This window comes from Oculina patagonica, chromosome 7 (assembly GCF_052425735.1).
Source record: "Oculina patagonica isolate OP01 chromosome 7, crgOcupat, whole genome shotgun sequence".
Taxonomy (NCBI): domain Eukaryota; kingdom Metazoa; phylum Cnidaria; class Anthozoa; order Scleractinia; family Oculinidae; genus Oculina; species Oculina patagonica.
This window is the reverse complement of record NC_135764.1, coordinates 10,211,798-10,229,633: the sequence shown is the minus strand read 5'-3', so window position 1 is coordinate 10,229,633 and position 17,836 is coordinate 10,211,798. Positions and strand designations below refer to the sequence as shown.

General features: G+C 38.5%; 3 protein-coding genes across 3 annotated transcripts in view; all 3 read left to right on the top strand.

The window, feature by feature from the left end:
- The window catches only part of LOC144660691 (fibroblast growth factor receptor 1-A-like), a 50,106-nt gene extending 32,273 nt beyond the window's left edge, over positions 1–17,833 (top strand). The window contains exon 18 of the mRNA XM_078521395.1: positions 17,793–17,833. The gene's annotated coding sequence lies outside the window, so the exon portion shown is untranslated. The remainder of the gene's footprint in view (positions 1–17,792) is intronic.
- On the top strand, positions 4,605–8,740 carry LOC144660889 (limbic system-associated membrane protein-like). The gene is made up of 4 exons (XM_078521616.1): positions 4,605–4,872; positions 6,770–7,024; positions 7,390–7,656; positions 8,649–8,740. Exons 1-4 carry the CDS (start codon positions 4,605–4,607, stop codon positions 8,738–8,740), a joined length of 882 nt encoding a protein of 293 aa, XP_078377742.1.
- On the top strand, positions 9,504–17,801 carry LOC144660756 (tyrosine-protein kinase receptor Tie-1-like). Its single transcript, XM_078521493.1, has 3 exons — positions 9,504–9,597; positions 10,593–10,692; positions 16,858–17,801. The coding sequence occupies exons 1-3, from the start codon at positions 9,542–9,544 to the stop codon at positions 16,924–16,926; spliced, it is 225 nt and encodes a 74-aa protein (XP_078377619.1). The 5' UTR covers positions 9,504–9,541; the 3' UTR covers positions 16,927–17,801.
- Positions 17,834–17,836: the final 3 nt, after the last annotated feature.

Genomic DNA, 17,836 nt, shown 5'->3' with positions numbered 1-17,836 from the left:
TATGTATAAATAGCTGCTTTTAAATACTCTAACAAATCGCACGGTTTGAACCTTCAGTCCTCTTTCCCAGAGCAAATTCTTCTCTCGTCGCTCACTCCCCATAGAGACTTATTCGCGATGTACATGAACGGTAGTTCACTCACGTTAGAATTATAATTATTATTAGTCTTCACAATCCGCTTATCCCTCGTCGCTTTTTTCGTGCGATCTGATTTCGGCAGAATTGACCATATTCGTATTCTCGGTATTGGACTGGAACTAGCTTGCAATAGAGGCTAATGCAGGAAATCTTTTCAAATGCAAATGACATAAAGCTCTTTATAATGATATTCCCCCGCATTAGCCTCCATTGCAAGCTAGTTCCAGTCCAATACCGCGAATACGAATATGGTCGATTTCATCAAAATGTCACAAATGACCTTTACCTGAACTGTTCCTCACCAGGAGCTATCTCGCTATTGTGCAAACCCTTTTTGAGAAATCTCGAAATTTTCCTTAACGCCTCTCAAGGTGCCGCAAAACAAGTTTAAAAAAAGTTTAGAGATTTCAAACCCCGCTCAACCCCGCTGCACATGACAGCTCACAGAGCCTTTAATTTTATAACGGACAGGATTTTCGACTCAGCCCTAAGCTGATCCATTATTTTTTATTCATGGTTTTGCTATAATCTATAGTTCATTTTGCCGGCCCTGGGTGGCCGTGAAGGAAATAGATTCAGATTTCCGATTCAAATTCAGATTCAGATTTCAGATTTTTATTATTTCACACTATTTACGACAATTAAACAATATTAACACTATTTACAGGAAATGCATTAATGAAAATAAGGAAAATATACAATACATACAAAACCAAAATAAAATGTGCTCAGTGACCAAAGAAGCATATGCTATCGTGTTGGTCACTGACACGTTCGAAAAAACAGACAAGAGACATAAATTACTAGAAATAATAGAATATGAATAACTAACGTATGCAGAATAAACATGTTAAAAGATGAATAAATCATACTGAATATTTAACAATTATTCTATGAGCCCGCGTTGGATACGAGGTGGTAAATAGCCAACGAGGCGCGAAGCGCCGAGTTGGCTATAACGACTCGTATCCAACAAGGGCGAATAGAATAATTGTTTTATTAAATTCTTCTTTAAGTTTAAATCGACTGGACATTTCAGTTTGATGTAAACGAAGTGATAGTATGTGAGGGCGGGAAAATTTGTGGCGCGGCGTTCACCGTCTTGAGTTGAATGAAACACGGCACGCAAGGAAAGCGAGCGAGAGAGTTTTCTTCCCAAGATTTTCATCGAAAAATCTCCTCTAAGGTCGTCTAGATATGTATCCTGAAAATTTTGACAACAGTTAAGATTTACGGGATGATCCGAAGCAAAAGCTTTTCTGCAAGTAGAACGAAGCAAGTGTTTACATTGTACTTGTAATTTACGGCTCCACGGCTGTCATCAAAACTGATATTATTGTAGCGAAATTGAGCTCAAAGTGGAACAGGTTTATTGAAGTATAAAAGGACAAGACCAAGATTGAAAGGTAACAAACTTTACAGAAGTGCTGAGCCTAATTTTATGACGTACAATGAATGAAACTGTGTCAGTTTGCCGTTCTTTCGTAAATTATTTACTGCTTTTCTACTTTATTCACTCGCTCTTGTTGTGCGTTTACAAGTATTATTAATTAAACTTTTCGCATCAATCCTTTTGTTTTGTGTAGTTTATTTAACTATGGCATTTCTGTGGTTTTTGTAGGCACCGCTGATTATTTCTTGTTCATAAAGCTCGCAACATCTACTTTTTTCGTCCATTTTGTCCGAAGGAAATTTCGCTTCCCGGCGAAAAATTTTAGCTTGGCAACAGTAACGCAATCATTTTCCAAATAAGGTCAAACTAAGGTATACGAGCTGACAACCGGGATTGAGTGAACCAATCAGAATGCTAGAAATGCAATATCCGTGGCTGAAAATTTAATAAAAGCTAATATGCAGACAAAAACAAAATTATGCACAAGAGTAAGATTGGGTATTTAGGAGGTATAGTTTATAGTTCTAATGAGAGAACATTTTGATATACAATTGAGGATAAAATAAGCGAAAATAAGCCACGACGTTTCGAACTCATCTTGAGTTCATTATCAAGTAGATATGAGTAAAATAACGGTCGAGTTAAAGGGACTATGTCACGGAGATTTCGCAGATTTTTGGTCTAAACTGTTCTGAAATTAGTGGCAGGCAACTAAACCCATTTAAAAACAATATCTTTGAACATCTAAAGGAAGATATAATCATAATTTGCGGATAGAAATCAAGCTAAGGCTACAAGTATCGATTTTTCGAAGACGCATGGGAACAATTTGAAAACGTTTGCCTAACGTTTTCAATGCAAGTTGTAATCCATTTCCATCCGCGCCACCCGCAGCCAAAAATGCTAGTTAACAGTTTCAGTGCTCTAGTATAGCAATTTTTAATAAAAATAGACTGTTATTTCTAGGTTTCCTGCGACACAAATATAAATTTTGGCTGTTCAAAAATCCGGTAAAATCCGTGACATAGTCCCTTTAAGTTTAAATGCAAATAGAGGTGATAGAGTATATTAGAATATTTTAAAAGCAGTGTTTTGCGGTCAATAGCGTTCACAGTCTTAAAGAAATGCCAAGGGAAACTGGATTGTTTAGTGAACGAAATGCTTATAATTCGCGAGAGAAAACCAGCACTAAACACGCAGGCGGACTCGATACGTGCGAAAGTATTTACCTAATTAAATACCGCACGCACTAACACTGTGAACGCTATTGACTGCAAAACACTGCTTTTAAAATATTCTAATATACTCTATCACCTCTATTTGCATTTAAACTTAACTCGACCGTTATTTTACTCATATTTACTTGATAATGAACTCAAGATGAGTTCGAAACGTCGTGGCTTATTTTCGCTTATTTTTATCCTCAATTGTATACTTTATAGTGCTTGTAAAAGGAAGTATAAGGCAGCTTTTTTTTATTCATACCTAGTACGGGCCTCACTTAATTCTCTCTATATTCCCCTCGCTCAGTTTTTTACCGGTAGTTGAAATAAGCGCCGGTTTCGAATGAGCGCCGCACTTTTGACAGGGAAAATTAAATAAGCGTCGCAGCGCTTAATCGATCGTTTACGGTAGTCACGTGTTACGTGGTCCCAATCTAATAGGTGTGCAAGAGTTCCACGATACACAAACCGTTTTGTTTAGAAACCCAACCTTGTGGAGCAACTGTTTGATATCCGACAAAAGTCTTGCAGTTGGCTTAAACTTTGATGAGATGTGTTTTGTAAACTTGCTACGAATACCAACAAACTGCTGTATTTTCCTTGCATTGCTGTTACTTCCGCATGCAGGTTTGTGTCTATAATTTTTCATCAATCCTGAAACGCAGGACCTTTTAATGCTGTACAATCTGCGATAAGGCTTGACGATTTTGTGTTCTTGTGTTTCTTTATATTTAATCTTGTTTTGTTTCCCGTTTCTTTGTTCAAGTGCGTAATTATGGTTTTCCTAGCTTACGAACACAGTTTGGGAGCGCTAACGACTACAGATATGCTGTCATTTTCTTCTCAGGGCTGTGGTTTTCCAAGTGAAACTGAAATTGAGCCCCATCACAGTTTTAATTCAGACTGAAAACAGATTTTTATACATCCGCAGTTTCTCTTCCTCTAAAGACGATTCTCTTTGGCTGATTCCTGATCACGTGACCTTGCATAAATTTAGATGTATCCCGATTGGAATACATTTTCTTCATCAAATGTATTGCAAACGGGATATATTGACCTGAACGTTATCAACAACCAGAAAAAGCACGTGATCCAAACCGGTGGCGTGATTATAATTATTGCGTGATGTTTTTTGAAGCTCACTTCTTGGAGATTCCAGGAAATTTGTCGCGAGTTCTTCGAAAGTTCGTGAAACACAGCGGAACAGTTTGAGGCTAAAACGTGCGCTTTTCACTTTTCATTCGAAAAACGAAGTCAAAAAACTTTAGAGCAGAAGGATTTCGAGCACAAGGATTTTGTTTGTCGTACATTTCCAGAGTTTTCTAGAATGTTTCTTACAAACATCAGAAACATTTTTTGTCTCGGATACATATTTTGTGACCGCAACAAATGTTGTGCGACCACCTTTACAGCTTGTGACTCTGATTATCGTGAGATTTTTGTGTCTTATCGAGAGAATATATTTGCCCTCTGATTCCCATACACTGTAATTTGAATCTACCCACCTTGCCTACTCATTTTAATGAGTAGGCAAGGCGGGTAGATTCAAATTAAAAGATGGCGTTGAAAACCGTGATAAGGCCTATAAGATCGTACTTTTAATTTTTTTTTTCTTTCTCGGTACAAATAATGTTGAAGAGGGTTAGGTACGACTGTTGTAACCACGTTCCGTGTCCTTATATTTTTTTCTATTTACACGAAGGTTTAAAATGGAACGCAAACAATTAAATTTTCCTTTATGATTTTCAACTTCATGTATCTAGAAGGCGTTTTAAAGCTCATCTTGGAACCTCCTGATCCAAGCTATGCTAGAATTGGAAGCAGTGCCAAACTGGTGTGGGACTATAGTATGGATAACAAACAAGCAGAGCTGGTAGGTATTCTCTTTAGTGTACAAGACTCTGGCGGATCTTTCATTGGTATGGTGGGACGGCTGAGTGATGGTACTGTTTTTAACGCTGCAAATATACCTGCTGCCTACAAAGGAAGAGCAAGGATTGAAGGAAAAACTACTCTTGTTATTGAAAACATAACTCATCACGACAACACTAGATTCGAGTGCAAACTAGTTACATTGTCTGATGAAATAGTGAGCGTAGTCCAGCTTATTGTGACAGGTATGTATTACGACAAAGTGTGGCTAGGCTAGTAATATCAGGCCACTGTTTTATTTTTTAACTCATGATGTCTCAGTCAGCACCAGCTCTTTTGAAGCCTCTTAAGGGAGGGGCCCCGCCATGGCAGAAGACAGTCGAGGAGTAGGGGCCGGAACCGTCTGCCATGGTGCCTCCTGATGACTTTTGAGCTGGATCCAGGATTGGAAATGCTGGCTGGTAAGCACAGGGGTGTTTCATTACTTCTCAGATATTTTTACAGGCATGATTTACATTATGGAAAGACTTCAACTTGTCCAAACATCACTCATTATTCAATATTTGCTTGTTTTTTTTTTCTGAAAGCTTCATGGTCTGATATTTATAAAATTTATGAACTTCTCTTTAACAGGATTTTTTCGTAAGCTGAGGTAATATGATCTTGTAGTTTTGGGAAGTATTACGGCCCTTCTTCAGTCAAAGTTTTTTTTAAAAATAATATTCTGCTTTCATTCGTGATTAAACGTTTGCATAGTGTCCTTGGTTGTCGTTTTTGCTGACTCAACTTATTTCACGTTCAACTTTGCTAGAAAGACACTTCACATGAGCAAAACGCCCTAATTCCTATCTTTTAAGCAGGGTCTCGCGCATATTTTACAGCTTTAAAATTTACATTGTTCTTGAGTAACAGTTTTGTACGTTTGGACCTAAAATAATAGTACGTTTACGAGGGTGTCAATGTGGATGTGGCATTTACGGTTAACGGTTGATATTTTGAGTTTTTACGGTTAACGGTTCATTTCTTTCCGTTACGGTTAACATAAGTGTTAAAATTAATTTCCATTGTTTTAAAAAGTTAAAAATTAACTTCTGTTGGTTTTAAGGTCGGCACACACTAGGGGACTTGTCGCAGGGACTTGCTTCGGGGACCAGTCCCCGAAGGTCTTAGGGCCATCGAATTGAAGATAAAGCGATACAGAGGGAACAGTCAGATGTCAAACGTCTGTCAACTCGTGCCATGACACATTCTGCAGTAACTTTCAACACTTCTACAAGAAATCTTGAAACCTTCACATTAGTTGCTGGAACTTTTTTGGTTAACATTTTTTACGGCTAACGGTTAAAATGTTTCAATTTTCACGCCTAACGGCTACTTTTTTTTTTAAACTGTTTTACGGCTAACGGCTAGCCCCATTGAGACCCTCGTTTACATTGCGCGCGCAATGCATAAATAAACTCTTTTCTGTACATCCATCTTTTTAATGCAAAAAGTAAAAAGAATGACCAGTCTTATGTTGGGCAAGCAAACAGGAAATTGAAAGCCGGCTTGGAATAAAGAAAGCCCGAAGGCAGAACTTAATTTGTAAGATACCGATAACTGATTCAAGTGACTACCCCTAGGCCTACGTGATAACCCCATACGCTACAGTCCCATTGACGTTCAAGTCTCGTACCTTGAGTCTTTGATCCTTTAACTGTGCAAACGTGATGAAACGAGCTACTCTCGGGAGCTCCGATGTAGGATAGGATCAATTTTGATTGGTCCTTTCTCGTTCCCAGAGCCCGCGTCCCGCTCGTCCAGGGGGACGCGGGCTATGAGAACTCCAATATTTTCGGAATTTCAATCTGAGAATATTTCGTAATCACTGAAAAAAGAAAATGACATAAGCAGGCGGGCGGAAACCTAAGGCAAAATAATGGAAATAACTTTTTTAATCCACAATGTTAGTGATGTTGAAGTGGATACAACTTTAACATTATTGACAATAAATAATTAACTTACTAATAACTGACCGACCGACCGACCGACCGACCGAACGAACGAACGAACGAACGAACGAACGAAGGAACGAATGAATGAATGAATACAAGTGTTCAGCTTTTTACGATCATTGTTCTTATTGTATAATTATAATTGCAGAAGCACCACAGTTAAACACATCACCAGTTCATGCTAGTTACAATGAAGGATCTTTAGTCAATATCAGCTGTACTGCGTCTGGAATACCAGACCCAGATGTTCAATGGATCAGAAATGGAAAAGTGAAAACTTCAGGGAAGAAAACAGCGTTTCTGACGTTCAATAATATAAGCAGAGCAGATGATGGACAGTATACATGTAGGGCCAACAACTCAGCAGGAACCGATGAACATCACGTGACACTTGTGGTTCATTGTAAGTAGTCCGTTAACTTTTGTTTTTATTTATGGCAGTTATGGTATGTAAACAGCAAGCATGGCACCGCCGATCTTCACTTTAAAAGTATTTTCTCCTTTACATTGAGGGGAAGAGAGAGTTCAGGTATCAAGCCCAATTCTTTGTAATGTTTGCTTACACATTCACATATAGACGTTCCTTTTCCTTCTATAATCAGAATTTGTCGAATTATCAACCTTTTTTATTTTTAGTAAAAAGTAGCTTCAATCGCTCTAGCTAGGTGGCTCAGAGTGCATAACTTGTTAGAAACGGAATATTCTTACTGTAACTGATCATCGCCATTTATTCTTAGTATAATTTTCAATTTTATTTTTGTTTTTCAGACGTGCCAACAATACGAGAAGCCACCGCATCAGCTCCTAAGTCGTGGATTGGTCAGACAGTCACGTTAAAGTGTGTGTCAGATGGTGTTCCTACACCAACACTCACTTGGTATAAACCTGATGGAAGTCAAATGCACAACGTCACAGCTTCACAGAATACAGTGAATGTAAAGATGGACGTGGATCAAGATTTTGGTGATTATAAGTGTGATGCCGACAATGGGCTCATTCCTGCTGATTACAAGATTGTGATAGTACAACAGATAAGTAAGTGCTGTTTGCAGTTATTTCAAAATTGTTTTCGTTTTGTCTGACGTACGACAACTGGTGTGATTTCTTTTTAGAAGAAAAAGTAAGTGCTCAAGTGAACGAGAACTTTTTTTTCGTCTTCAATAACACCTGTCATGTCAACTCGTATTGCTGGTTTTCACTGTCACGCAATCCAAAAATAAATTCGAAAACATTAAACTACAGAAGCTATGAGTTTCAAATAATATAGAAGATAATTAAATGATCAATTTCTCCAAGTCTCAGGTCTGTGCGGTGTGCCGTTGGCGAGTTATTTGCCGAAACTTTCCACGCAAAGTTATAAAGCTCAGTATAGAGACGCCATATTTGTGTCTTTCCGAGGGACACAAATATGGCCACCGTGATGTCAGACAAACCATCTGGAACTCAATTTTGCTATAACAGCGACTAATTATGGATCATGAGCTAGTATACTTTCATATAAACTCCACTTTTTACATTAAAAATGTTCAATCTGCTAAAAATGGAAAGGAAAGGCCTTTTTTAAACAAAACAGCTTTGTCACGGCACACAACTTGATATCACATTCGGCGGGGAACTCAAATATTCAAAATGCTCTGTTTTAAAAACGAAGGACACTACCGAGCTGGAAATTTACAGAAAGATAATTATATTTTTAGTTCATCTTACAACTAGTGACAACGAAAATTAAGCATCCCTAGTGAATTTTGATTTCAGAATTTTATGACGTAACATGAAAACCAAGAATTGTTTATTTGAGATGTCGTCGACGACGTCTAATAATAAGTGCATTTGGCGTATCAACATTTGGTGAAATTCTCGACGCCGAGGTTCAAATCAAGCCTTTTATACAAACTGGGCTGATTTTGTTCTTAGTAAGAATATGCATTAACAGTAAAAACTTTTCAGTTACATGTTAAATGAGCCATGCATGACAATAGATTTAGTTTGATTAAAAAAACATATATTATGCACATTTTTTCCCTCAGAGAAACCAGGCTCGCCGACCATCTTACCATCAGACATTCAAGCCACTTCACTGACAGTAATTTACTACATTTTGAACATCGATTCCTCTTAAATTTAACAAGGATATTCAGGGATGATAAAATTACATCATGATTGTCCTTTTACTGAGAGATGACCGTTGTCTGTGATGTTACAAGCCCTTAAAAGTTTAACTGCAGATAATGCGATTTTGTGTCCAAGTTTTCAGCTAGAACAGCGCACCAAATTAAATGATTATAAAGCTTAGTGATAAATCTAACTTCTTTTGTGCTATGACTAGAACGAAATTTTCGATTTCAAAAACTGCTACAAGTTAATGGCTTCTAAGAGAGCAAAAATGTGAAATCTAAACTTTGAAACGTGCTATCTTCATGCATTTTGAGAAAGAAATTTAAAAATTCGCTCTAGTCATAGCACAATAGAGTACACCAATTTTATGTTCCTCGCGAATCAACTCTTGAAATTCTATATCGGCGGAGAAAACTTGGACACAAAATTGTAGGTTTTGAGGCTTTCGAAGACCTTCCGAGTCAATGTTTACAACAACGTGTGATATATTCAAAGCTGTGAATCTAATTATGATAATTCCCTATGTTTCAGCGCACGTGCACAAAGCGGAGAACAATTACTAGTAATTACTTGTACAAAAGAGTTTTAAAACAAACATTCTCATGAATATTTCGTTTGTTGTCGGCTTCAGTCGTCGGGCAGTTCAAGCATACTCTTTAAATAAATATATACTAATGACTGCAAGGGTCTTGCGCGACCTTAAACACATTAAATGTAACGAAGTTCCACTATACAAAATAAAAACCTCTCTTCATCTCATCTAGGCGGATCTCCGTATCCGGGAATTAACGCTCGACAAATCGCCATGAAACTTCAAGAAGGATTCAGAATGCCGAAACCAAAACATGTGGATAACAAACTGTAAATATACACACTCATAAAGATTTTTGTGTCTAGTAATGCTGTGAAAAGGGGCCCTGTCACGGGGATTTTTTTGCTTTTCAGTAAAAAGCACTTAAATTGGCGAAGGACTCTCGCTCGTAAACGAAATGTTCCTAGAACATCAAGATGAAGATATAAAGGAAACTGTTGTTGAAGGAAGAGGGGAGCATTATAAGTTTTAAGCTGTTTTCCAGGCCACCAGGGCAGAACTGGATAAAGTCAGCTTAACTGTTTCAAGTTGAGATCTTAAGTCCCTGATTGCATCACAATAATATCACTTGTTTATAGCTTCAGTACACAGGCATAGTAATTTTTAACAAGATTGGACCGCTATTTGTAGGTTTCCATACGTCTTTGACTTTTGAAAATTTGAGACAATATCCCTTTAGGAGCCTTGCTAATGATTTTAGCTAGCCAGCAGGGCAATTCAAAATACCACGCGGAAGGAAAAAATTACATGATTACTATACGCTAAAAAGCCTTTTAAAAGATTACCTTTTTTATCCAACGTTTTTTTGGCCAGAAAACAAGACTCAAAACTATATACTGCATTGCGCACCATCAGGGGAGCTACAGCACTACGTGACGTGAGCACTACGTGGCGCCTATAAAGCTAGGCACACACTAGGAGACTAGTCGCAGGGAATGGTCGCAGGGACTTATCCCTTTTGTGTACTCTCTAGAAAATTGACCGATTTGTGGGACTATTGGTCCCTGCGTCTAGTCCCAGAAATCAAACCAGCTTAATTCGTGGGACTAGTCGCAGGGACCAAAAATGCGGTCCCTGCGACTCCAATTTCGATGCAAAACACGAGTACACACTAGGGGACTGGTGCCGAAGCAAATCCCTGCGACAAGTCCCCTAGTGTGTGCCGACCTTTAAAGCTGCCTGTTTTTAAAAAAGAACTACATAAAAAGTATTTATAATTTTTTTGTTGTCACCTTGCTGTTAATGATTCTATTTTATTTATTAGATATCAGATTATGCTGAAGTGTTGGGAAGAAAACCCAAGCAATCGACCAACGTTTGCCGAACTAAAAGATACGATGAAAGAAATGGAGAAAAACCACAAGGTAAACGCATTAATAAGCATATTATTTTTTGCAATAAGCAATTTGTAGTTAGCACTGCAAGCTTGCGTATAGCCGTCGCATTTGCTCGTTGGTATTTTTTAATTGTTTTTTAGCACGAGAATACTAAAAAATTCCAACGAGCAAATACAACAGCTATTCGCGTATGTTGCAAATAATTACGCCCTAAGTTTGATTTCCCGTGCTTACTCATTTACACAATGGCCGTATTCACACTAGCAACGGACAAATCGCCTTAAGGTGGACAAATCGTCTTAAGGTGAAAATGGGATGGACACGATTTTGTACTTACCGAGTCGTCTGAATTTTGGAAGACGATTTTTCGAGGACGACTTGGTCGTCTAGACGCACAAATTGTCAGACGATTTGTCCGTCTTCTAGTGTGAAAACGGCCAATTTCTTATTCTGAGGTTGATTTTTTTAACAAAGGATAAATTAAAATATCGCCAACACGCCTTTTTGCGTCTAGGAATACAAGCTTAAAACTGCGATGACTTTTTTGGGGTCCAAATTAAAGAACGGAAGTCCATACCTGGCTATATGTTGATTGTAAGGCGTGTCTCTGTTAGAGATAATCTAATTGGCGCGTGTCGCGTGTCGCGGGTAAAATGTCGTAATCTAATCGGCGCGTGTCGCGTGTCGCGGGTAAAATGTCGCGTGTCGCGGGTAAAACGTCGCGGGTACACAAAATTGTCGCGGGTAAATTGTCGCGGGTACAAAAAATTGTCGCGGGTACACAAAATTGTCGCGGGTCCGAAAAAAGTTTTATTTTTTGTTTTATAGTTTTTCTTAAGTTCTATTTAACAATTAGACTACGATCCCGAGTTTTCTATGAGCAAATAGTCAACGAGGCGCAGCCGAGTTGACTATCGCTCATAGGAAACGAGGGCGAGTAGTCTAATTGTTTTAGTAGAAACTTTAAAGGATTGCAGTCCAAAACCTTCAATATTGTGCACTTTGAAGACAAAAATCAGGAAAATTTACCGCTTAAAGAGCTACTCGCGCGCGCGGCTGTTTTCTATCGGCGAATAGAAAACAGGGGGAGAACCAATCAGATTCGCGGATTTCCAATAGAACACAGCTGAGTTTTTACTAAACCTCATTAAAGATAATAGAATGACAATAACAAGTACTTCAATGTAAATTAAACTTTACTTTAGTTTTCTAGTTTTCCATGGGCAATTTTCGAACAGTATACTACTCTAACGTTATTTTCTTTTCTATTTTTCCAAAAATAGTTGAACGTTATAAATGATAAATTGACGTTAACTATAGCACCAAAAACAATATCTCAAAACTTAGCCAATAGTGTATAACTTGTAATAGATTTTAAAATGTATTTGCTTCCTGAAATGGAATAAATACTTCTGCTTGCATAAAGAAAGAACAAAATTAGACAAACAACTAACTAACATAATTCCAACACAGCCGTTCAATTAAACAAACAAAAACCTACGAAGTTCAAGGACATTGATCCCTATTTTTTTTACCACTTCACAGTAATTACAAAGGCAAACCATCCGCTTTCAGAGTTGCTATTTTCGCGTCATTTATCGAGCTGTCCGCTCTGATATACTAACAGACGGTTTTAAATTTGTCCAATGCGCTTTCTGGATTTTATGATACATCACTATTTTAAATTTCCAAGAGAGATTTGGGAAGAAAAATGTATTCTCAAATAAAAGTTCATAAATTACAATTGTGCGGATATTTTCGCTGCTATGGAAATCGCCTCTGCCAAGGACACAAGTAGCCCATAAGAAATACATTCAGGTGGCTAATTCTAAAGGCTTACACATTCAAGGGTGCAGGTCTCCTTTTCATTTCTATTCCGATTCATCTTCCATCGCGTTCGTCGTTTTGACTTCGAATATTAAAATTTTATGGTTTTTTAAACGCTTCCGATTCCGCTTTACCGGTACGTCGCTTGTGGGAACCGGTATCATCACAACTGTTTTCTCGAATTTACCAGCGAATTTAGTTGATTCGATTGAAGCGATTTTTTCTCGGTGCTATACCAATACTTATGCCTTTAAAAAGTAACACAGGGTATTTATTCCATACTTTTTTGTCTAGTAGAGGTTGTCGGTAGCATGTATGTGTATGTCTCTGTGTAATTTTAAACGAAGCGATGTGCACCTTTGCAGCTTTGTTTTTTCGACGCGCTGCGCACAGCTGTGTCAAAGGTAAGCTTACATCGCGTAAACGAGATTCCAATGGTTTAATTTTCGTTTTATTTGTAATAAACAAAATACAAGTAGAACCAGCTTTAGACCAAGTAGAAGTAGTAGACAGGTGTTGTATACAGCAAGGTTATGGAAAAGATTCCAGACAGTGCCAACTCTGCGTGGTTGAAGAAAGATTGTCGCCGGCTTCGCCCTTTCGAAATAATTCCACTGAGAGATTCTTGAGTACGGTGATCAAAGTAAAAAAGTCTGAACGATACCACGAAATATAGAGCTGTAAACATGAATGAACAATCTGTCGCAAAGTGGAGGAGTGACTAATGTTAAAGGCGATTCACAGCGGTCAAACGTAACTTAGCTAAAGTTTGACAGAAATGTGTGCAAGTCTTTCGTAAAAAAAGAGTTATAAAAGTGGCGATGCGAAATCAAATTATGATACATACACAATGTCAACAAGTTATTGCTATTGTATTATTATTTTATTATCTTGAACGTTGGTGTAGTATTTGCTGTTCAAAAGCTAGTAAAGTTCAATTTTTCGTCCACCTACTTTCAAGCACTTGTTATTGTTATTCTATTATCTGTAATGAGGTATTGAACTTAAGAAAAACTATAAAACAAAAAATATAACTTTTTTTCGGACCCGCGACAATTTTGTGTACCCGCGACAATTTTTTGTACCCGCGACATTTTACCCGCGACAATTTTGTGTACCCGCGACATTTTACCCGCGACCCGCGACATTTTACCCGCGACACGCGACACGCGCCGATTAGATTATCTCTGTTGTCACCTACATCATCAACAGTTTTGCCATCATATATAACATTTTTAGGGAATCAGAGCTCAATTTTTTTAAACTGCACAACCTATACTTATCGTCATGTCAAAATACCGCATTGTAAACTAACTAGGTTACCGTTTAGAGGGCGTGGGAAGCAACACAATAGATTTATACGCCGATCGCTGCGATTTGCGAAAACCGGCAAGTATACCAGCTACTGCGATTGCGATTTTCGCTGGCGATTTCAATTTAACGCAGCGACTTGCGATCACAATTGCAGATATTTGACATAACAAAAATCGGCGATTAAAATTCGTAGGCGATTTACGACAATCGCCTGGTGTGACCACTCTGGCGTTTGGAATCGCGAATAACGAGTTTTCGCAATTTCTCCTCGTTGTTTTCCAAGAACACCCCTCTGTAACAGACCTGGTGACACCTGATTTTCCACCAGGTTTTCAACACAAAATCGACCAGGGCAGTCAAAAATCCACCAGGTTGATTACTTTTTTTCACCAGGGAGGGTGTTGATATATTAAATCTAACCAATTATTGATGCAAACTCTGTGAGCCAGTATGCAATAAACTTAGCGGGGTTATCATGCACGATTTTTCGCACCGATGTCGTCTAAGGGCTGTAGATGACACCGTCGCTTTTTTTTTCGGCTTGTACGTAAACAACTGAAGTAACATAGAAACGGCAAACGGGCCGTTTTGAGATCCCCGTGAGTTCTTTGTATCGAACAGTGAATTACCGCCACTAGATCCGCAATGGGTCAAATTTAGCAAATAATTGTCGCAATGAGCCAACGAGTCGCCCTACTATTGACATGGTTAGTTTACCCTTGGACTAGACTTGCCTACAAGTCGAGCTCAGCAAGCGCAAAGAGAGAAGAGCACACAAAGCGCGGAAACGAGAAACGAGAAGCGAACGACTTTTAAAAAGTCTACCCTTGGGCTTGAAGCAGTCGCCGGGGTTATATTCCTAAAAACCTCTGAAATTCTCGCATGCACGTTTTTGTCCATCAGGGCATCAAACAAGGCACGCAATGCATGCAGAGGCGATGACAAACAGAAGAACAAATTCCGCCAATAACCTTATGATATAAGGTGATGGACTGACATCATCGCCGGAAAATGATTACACTTCCTTTTGATGCATGTTACTTTTCCAGGTCTTAGCAGGATTACAGGCAGGATTTGAAACGACGGTTCTGAAATATGCAAACGACGAAACGACGGATCTGAAAGATGTAATCGTGTGAACGCCGAAGATGTAAGCTACTCGGGAGCTCTTCCGCTCACTTCGCTCGCGTAATCCTTCTCGAGAGCCTATTCACAGCCTAGCTACTCGAGGTCCTCCCCGGGAAATTTTGAAAAAAATAGACAGGCTGAAATCACATTTCGTGCGTTTTAAAGGGAGTTTCATATGCAAATAGGCACCTAAAAGTAAACTTAAAAAAACACGATTATTTCTAGACCTTTTTAGTTAAAATCAAAGCGTCTTATTTTTGGAAGGGAAACTGGACGCACTTCACCAGGCAATCAACTTTGCACTCGACGAATTACACCTGCCAAAACATACATTAACGACTACAAAATTCCTAAACTGCGCGTCGAAGGACTTTGAGAAAGTCTAGGTAAGCGGTAATTCAGCCAGATATTCGACAGTTTTTCAAAGAAATTGGGAGATTTTTTCGTGGGATTATAATTATTTTCTCGACTTCCTAGTTTGAACGTCTATCTAGCCCTGCTAATCTGAATACAAGTTTAATTACTTTTCCAGAAGGTAAATTGCATAAATATTTATTATCAAAAGAGCCTAGCGTCAAGAGACAGAATCAGCGCCAAGATATATTCGCGCGTGCCCCAAGGTGAGCCTGCTCGCAGGCTAAAGACAGATCCAGAGGCTGCCTAGCACGGGCGCACCTAAATTTAAACTGTGTCATCCGTTTACTTTTAAAGTTGAAAAATGTTCAATATGCCGGCCCTTATTCGTTGATCCATTTTTAGAAGGTCAAAGCATAAAAAAATCTAAATAAGAGAACCGTTTGCTTATATTTTTTACATGTCGAATAAATTATCTCTTTTTTGGAGTTAGCGAGCAACGAAAAATATGTGTTTTAAATTAATGACTGCTGTCCCCCAGCCCCGGGCTCCAGCCGTAGGCATCAATAGTTTCATGTAGGTGAAAGCTACACAAAGTTCTATTTAGACAGTACTTACATCTTAAGGCAGCTTTATTATTAAAATTTACCGTAATACGCCACTTGAATGATCTTGAATGTACTTGAATTACTGGCGTATATTTTACATCACATTGTGCCGGCGGGCTGCAAAGTTAAACATGATATTTTATACATTAAGCGCCTTTCAAACTGCTCGAGGCTGCTTAATCGAAGGGAAAAGGCCGCTTAATACTCACCAAGAATTATGTGGGTCAAGCTGATTATCCTCTGCGTAGTTATACTTCCACACATTTATCTCGCGTCGCGCGCGCTGTTCAAATCGCTCTGAATCATTCACAAGCTCGTAAATTATACATACAGTAAAGGAAACATATCTGTTTTGTCTCTTCAGTGACGTGCATGTCAGCAGAACAAGCGACGAAAACAATCAGTAAATTACTTTTTGCTATATTTACATCGAGTTATAGTCAATTATTAAATTATCTTTTTGCTGCGCGTCGTTTTTTTTCTTTATTTAAGCCAGCAGAAAGATTTTGGTTGATTTTTCCTGACTAGGTAAACAAAATTCTTCACCAGGGAGAAAAAAAATCGACCAGGGATTTTTCAGATAATCACCAGGTACCAGGGAGGTCAAATTTCCACCAGGGAGGGCAAAATAACCCACCAGGTCGGGTTCCACCAGGTCTGTTACAGAGGGGTGTCCAAGAGAGTATAGCGCGATTCGCGAGAAAATATCATCTGGTGTGCCCGCCATTGGCGTATAAATTCGTCTAGTGTTTCGCCGGCATTAAGAATACAATGAAATTAACGAATAAGGAAGTTTAAACGGTAGGCTCGTCCGCTTTATGACCTTAATACAGGTCACCGCTTGATAGAGGAAAAGCTTTCAATAGAAAGCCGCTTAGAGGAGGATTCACTGTAGTTGTAGGGGGCACGTTTCCTTTGCAAACAGCAGCTTATTAATTATTTTATTTCCTTTCTGTTACAGACGTACGTCAACCTCAAACAGTATGACAACAGTTTGTACGCCAACGTCGAGGATCTTACAGCAGAATGATTGTTTTACCCGCTGACTTCGTAATGGGAACGCCATACAGTACCCGCTGACTTCGTAATGGGAACGCCATACAGCTAATTCGAGAAAGGTTGTCGGAACAAACACACAAAAGTGCATGCGACAAGATCGAAAGGTAGTATGCGTAGAAGTAGAGAGCTACTGCACGTGCTGAGTACTGCTGAATAAGATGGCGACGTGACAAACGCGAGTTTGCCGATTTGCCATATAAAAACAAGGTACTTTTAGCCAAGCTGAATTTTAGAAGAATTTTCAAAACTCAAAGACATACGACAGTAAAAGTAAAGCTTCAAAAAAAGGCCTCCTGAGAGGAAAAAGAAAATCTTTAGGTGTATAAATACAGACTTGTACATTTTCTCAATGCTAATATACAAATTTCAAGTGAATACCCAGACCACCTTTCGGTCTTGTCGCGTGCACTTTTGTGCTTTTTTCCGACAACATTTCTTGAATTAGCTGTATAATGCCAAAGGATCTCGCTTCAGTAATATCATTACTGCATCAACCCCGTACCGCGTTTAAAGAACAAACCTTTGATATTTTTTCGTTTTGTCGCTTGCTTTCTAGCTTTTTATAAACAGTGAAATCTTAAAGAAAAGAAAATAGTTTTAAGTCAAAGCTTGTGTCAATAGAGTAAACAAAGCAAAGGCAAATTTTAAATATAACTCTTCACTTGAAAGGTTTAATCGTCTTACAAAGAAATTGCGAAGATTGTCCGAAAATTTGCCGATGACCTCCGAAAGAAGTCACGTGACCCAGCTAAACAAGTAGATGAATTTAATTGTTACAAAAATCTATTTTTAAATTTAGGTGTCTTGAATATTGAGAGGGTCGGTTTGAGAACACAGGTGGGATATATTACATGTAAATTGAGCTCGGGTGCTTTTTTATT

What these genes read in the sequence shown, in the direction of transcription:
- LOC144660889 (XM_078521616.1), top strand. Translation starts at nt 4,605, where the DNA reads ATGGATAACAAACAAGCAGAGCTGGTAGGTATTCTCTTTAGTGTACAA. An exon ending in AGTCCAGCTTATTGTGACAG is followed by an intron (nt 4,873 to 6,769) that starts GTATGTATTACG and finishes TTATAATTGCAG; the next exon opens with AAGCACCACAGTTAAACACA. An exon ending in CGTGACACTTGTGGTTCATT is followed by an intron (nt 7,025 to 7,389) that starts GTAAGTAGTCCG and finishes TTTGTTTTTCAG; the next exon opens with ACGTGCCAACAATACGAGAA.
- LOC144660756 (XM_078521493.1), top strand. Translation starts at nt 9,542, where the DNA reads ATGAAACTTCAAGAAGGATTCAGAATGCCGAAACCAAAACATGTGGAT. An exon ending in AAACATGTGGATAACAAACT is followed by an intron (nt 9,598 to 10,592) that starts GTAAATATACAC and finishes TTTATTTATTAG; the next exon opens with ATATCAGATTATGCTGAAGT. An exon ending in AAATGGAGAAAAACCACAAG is followed by an intron (nt 10,693 to 16,857) that starts GTAAACGCATTA and finishes TTTCTGTTACAG; the next exon opens with ACGTACGTCAACCTCAAACA.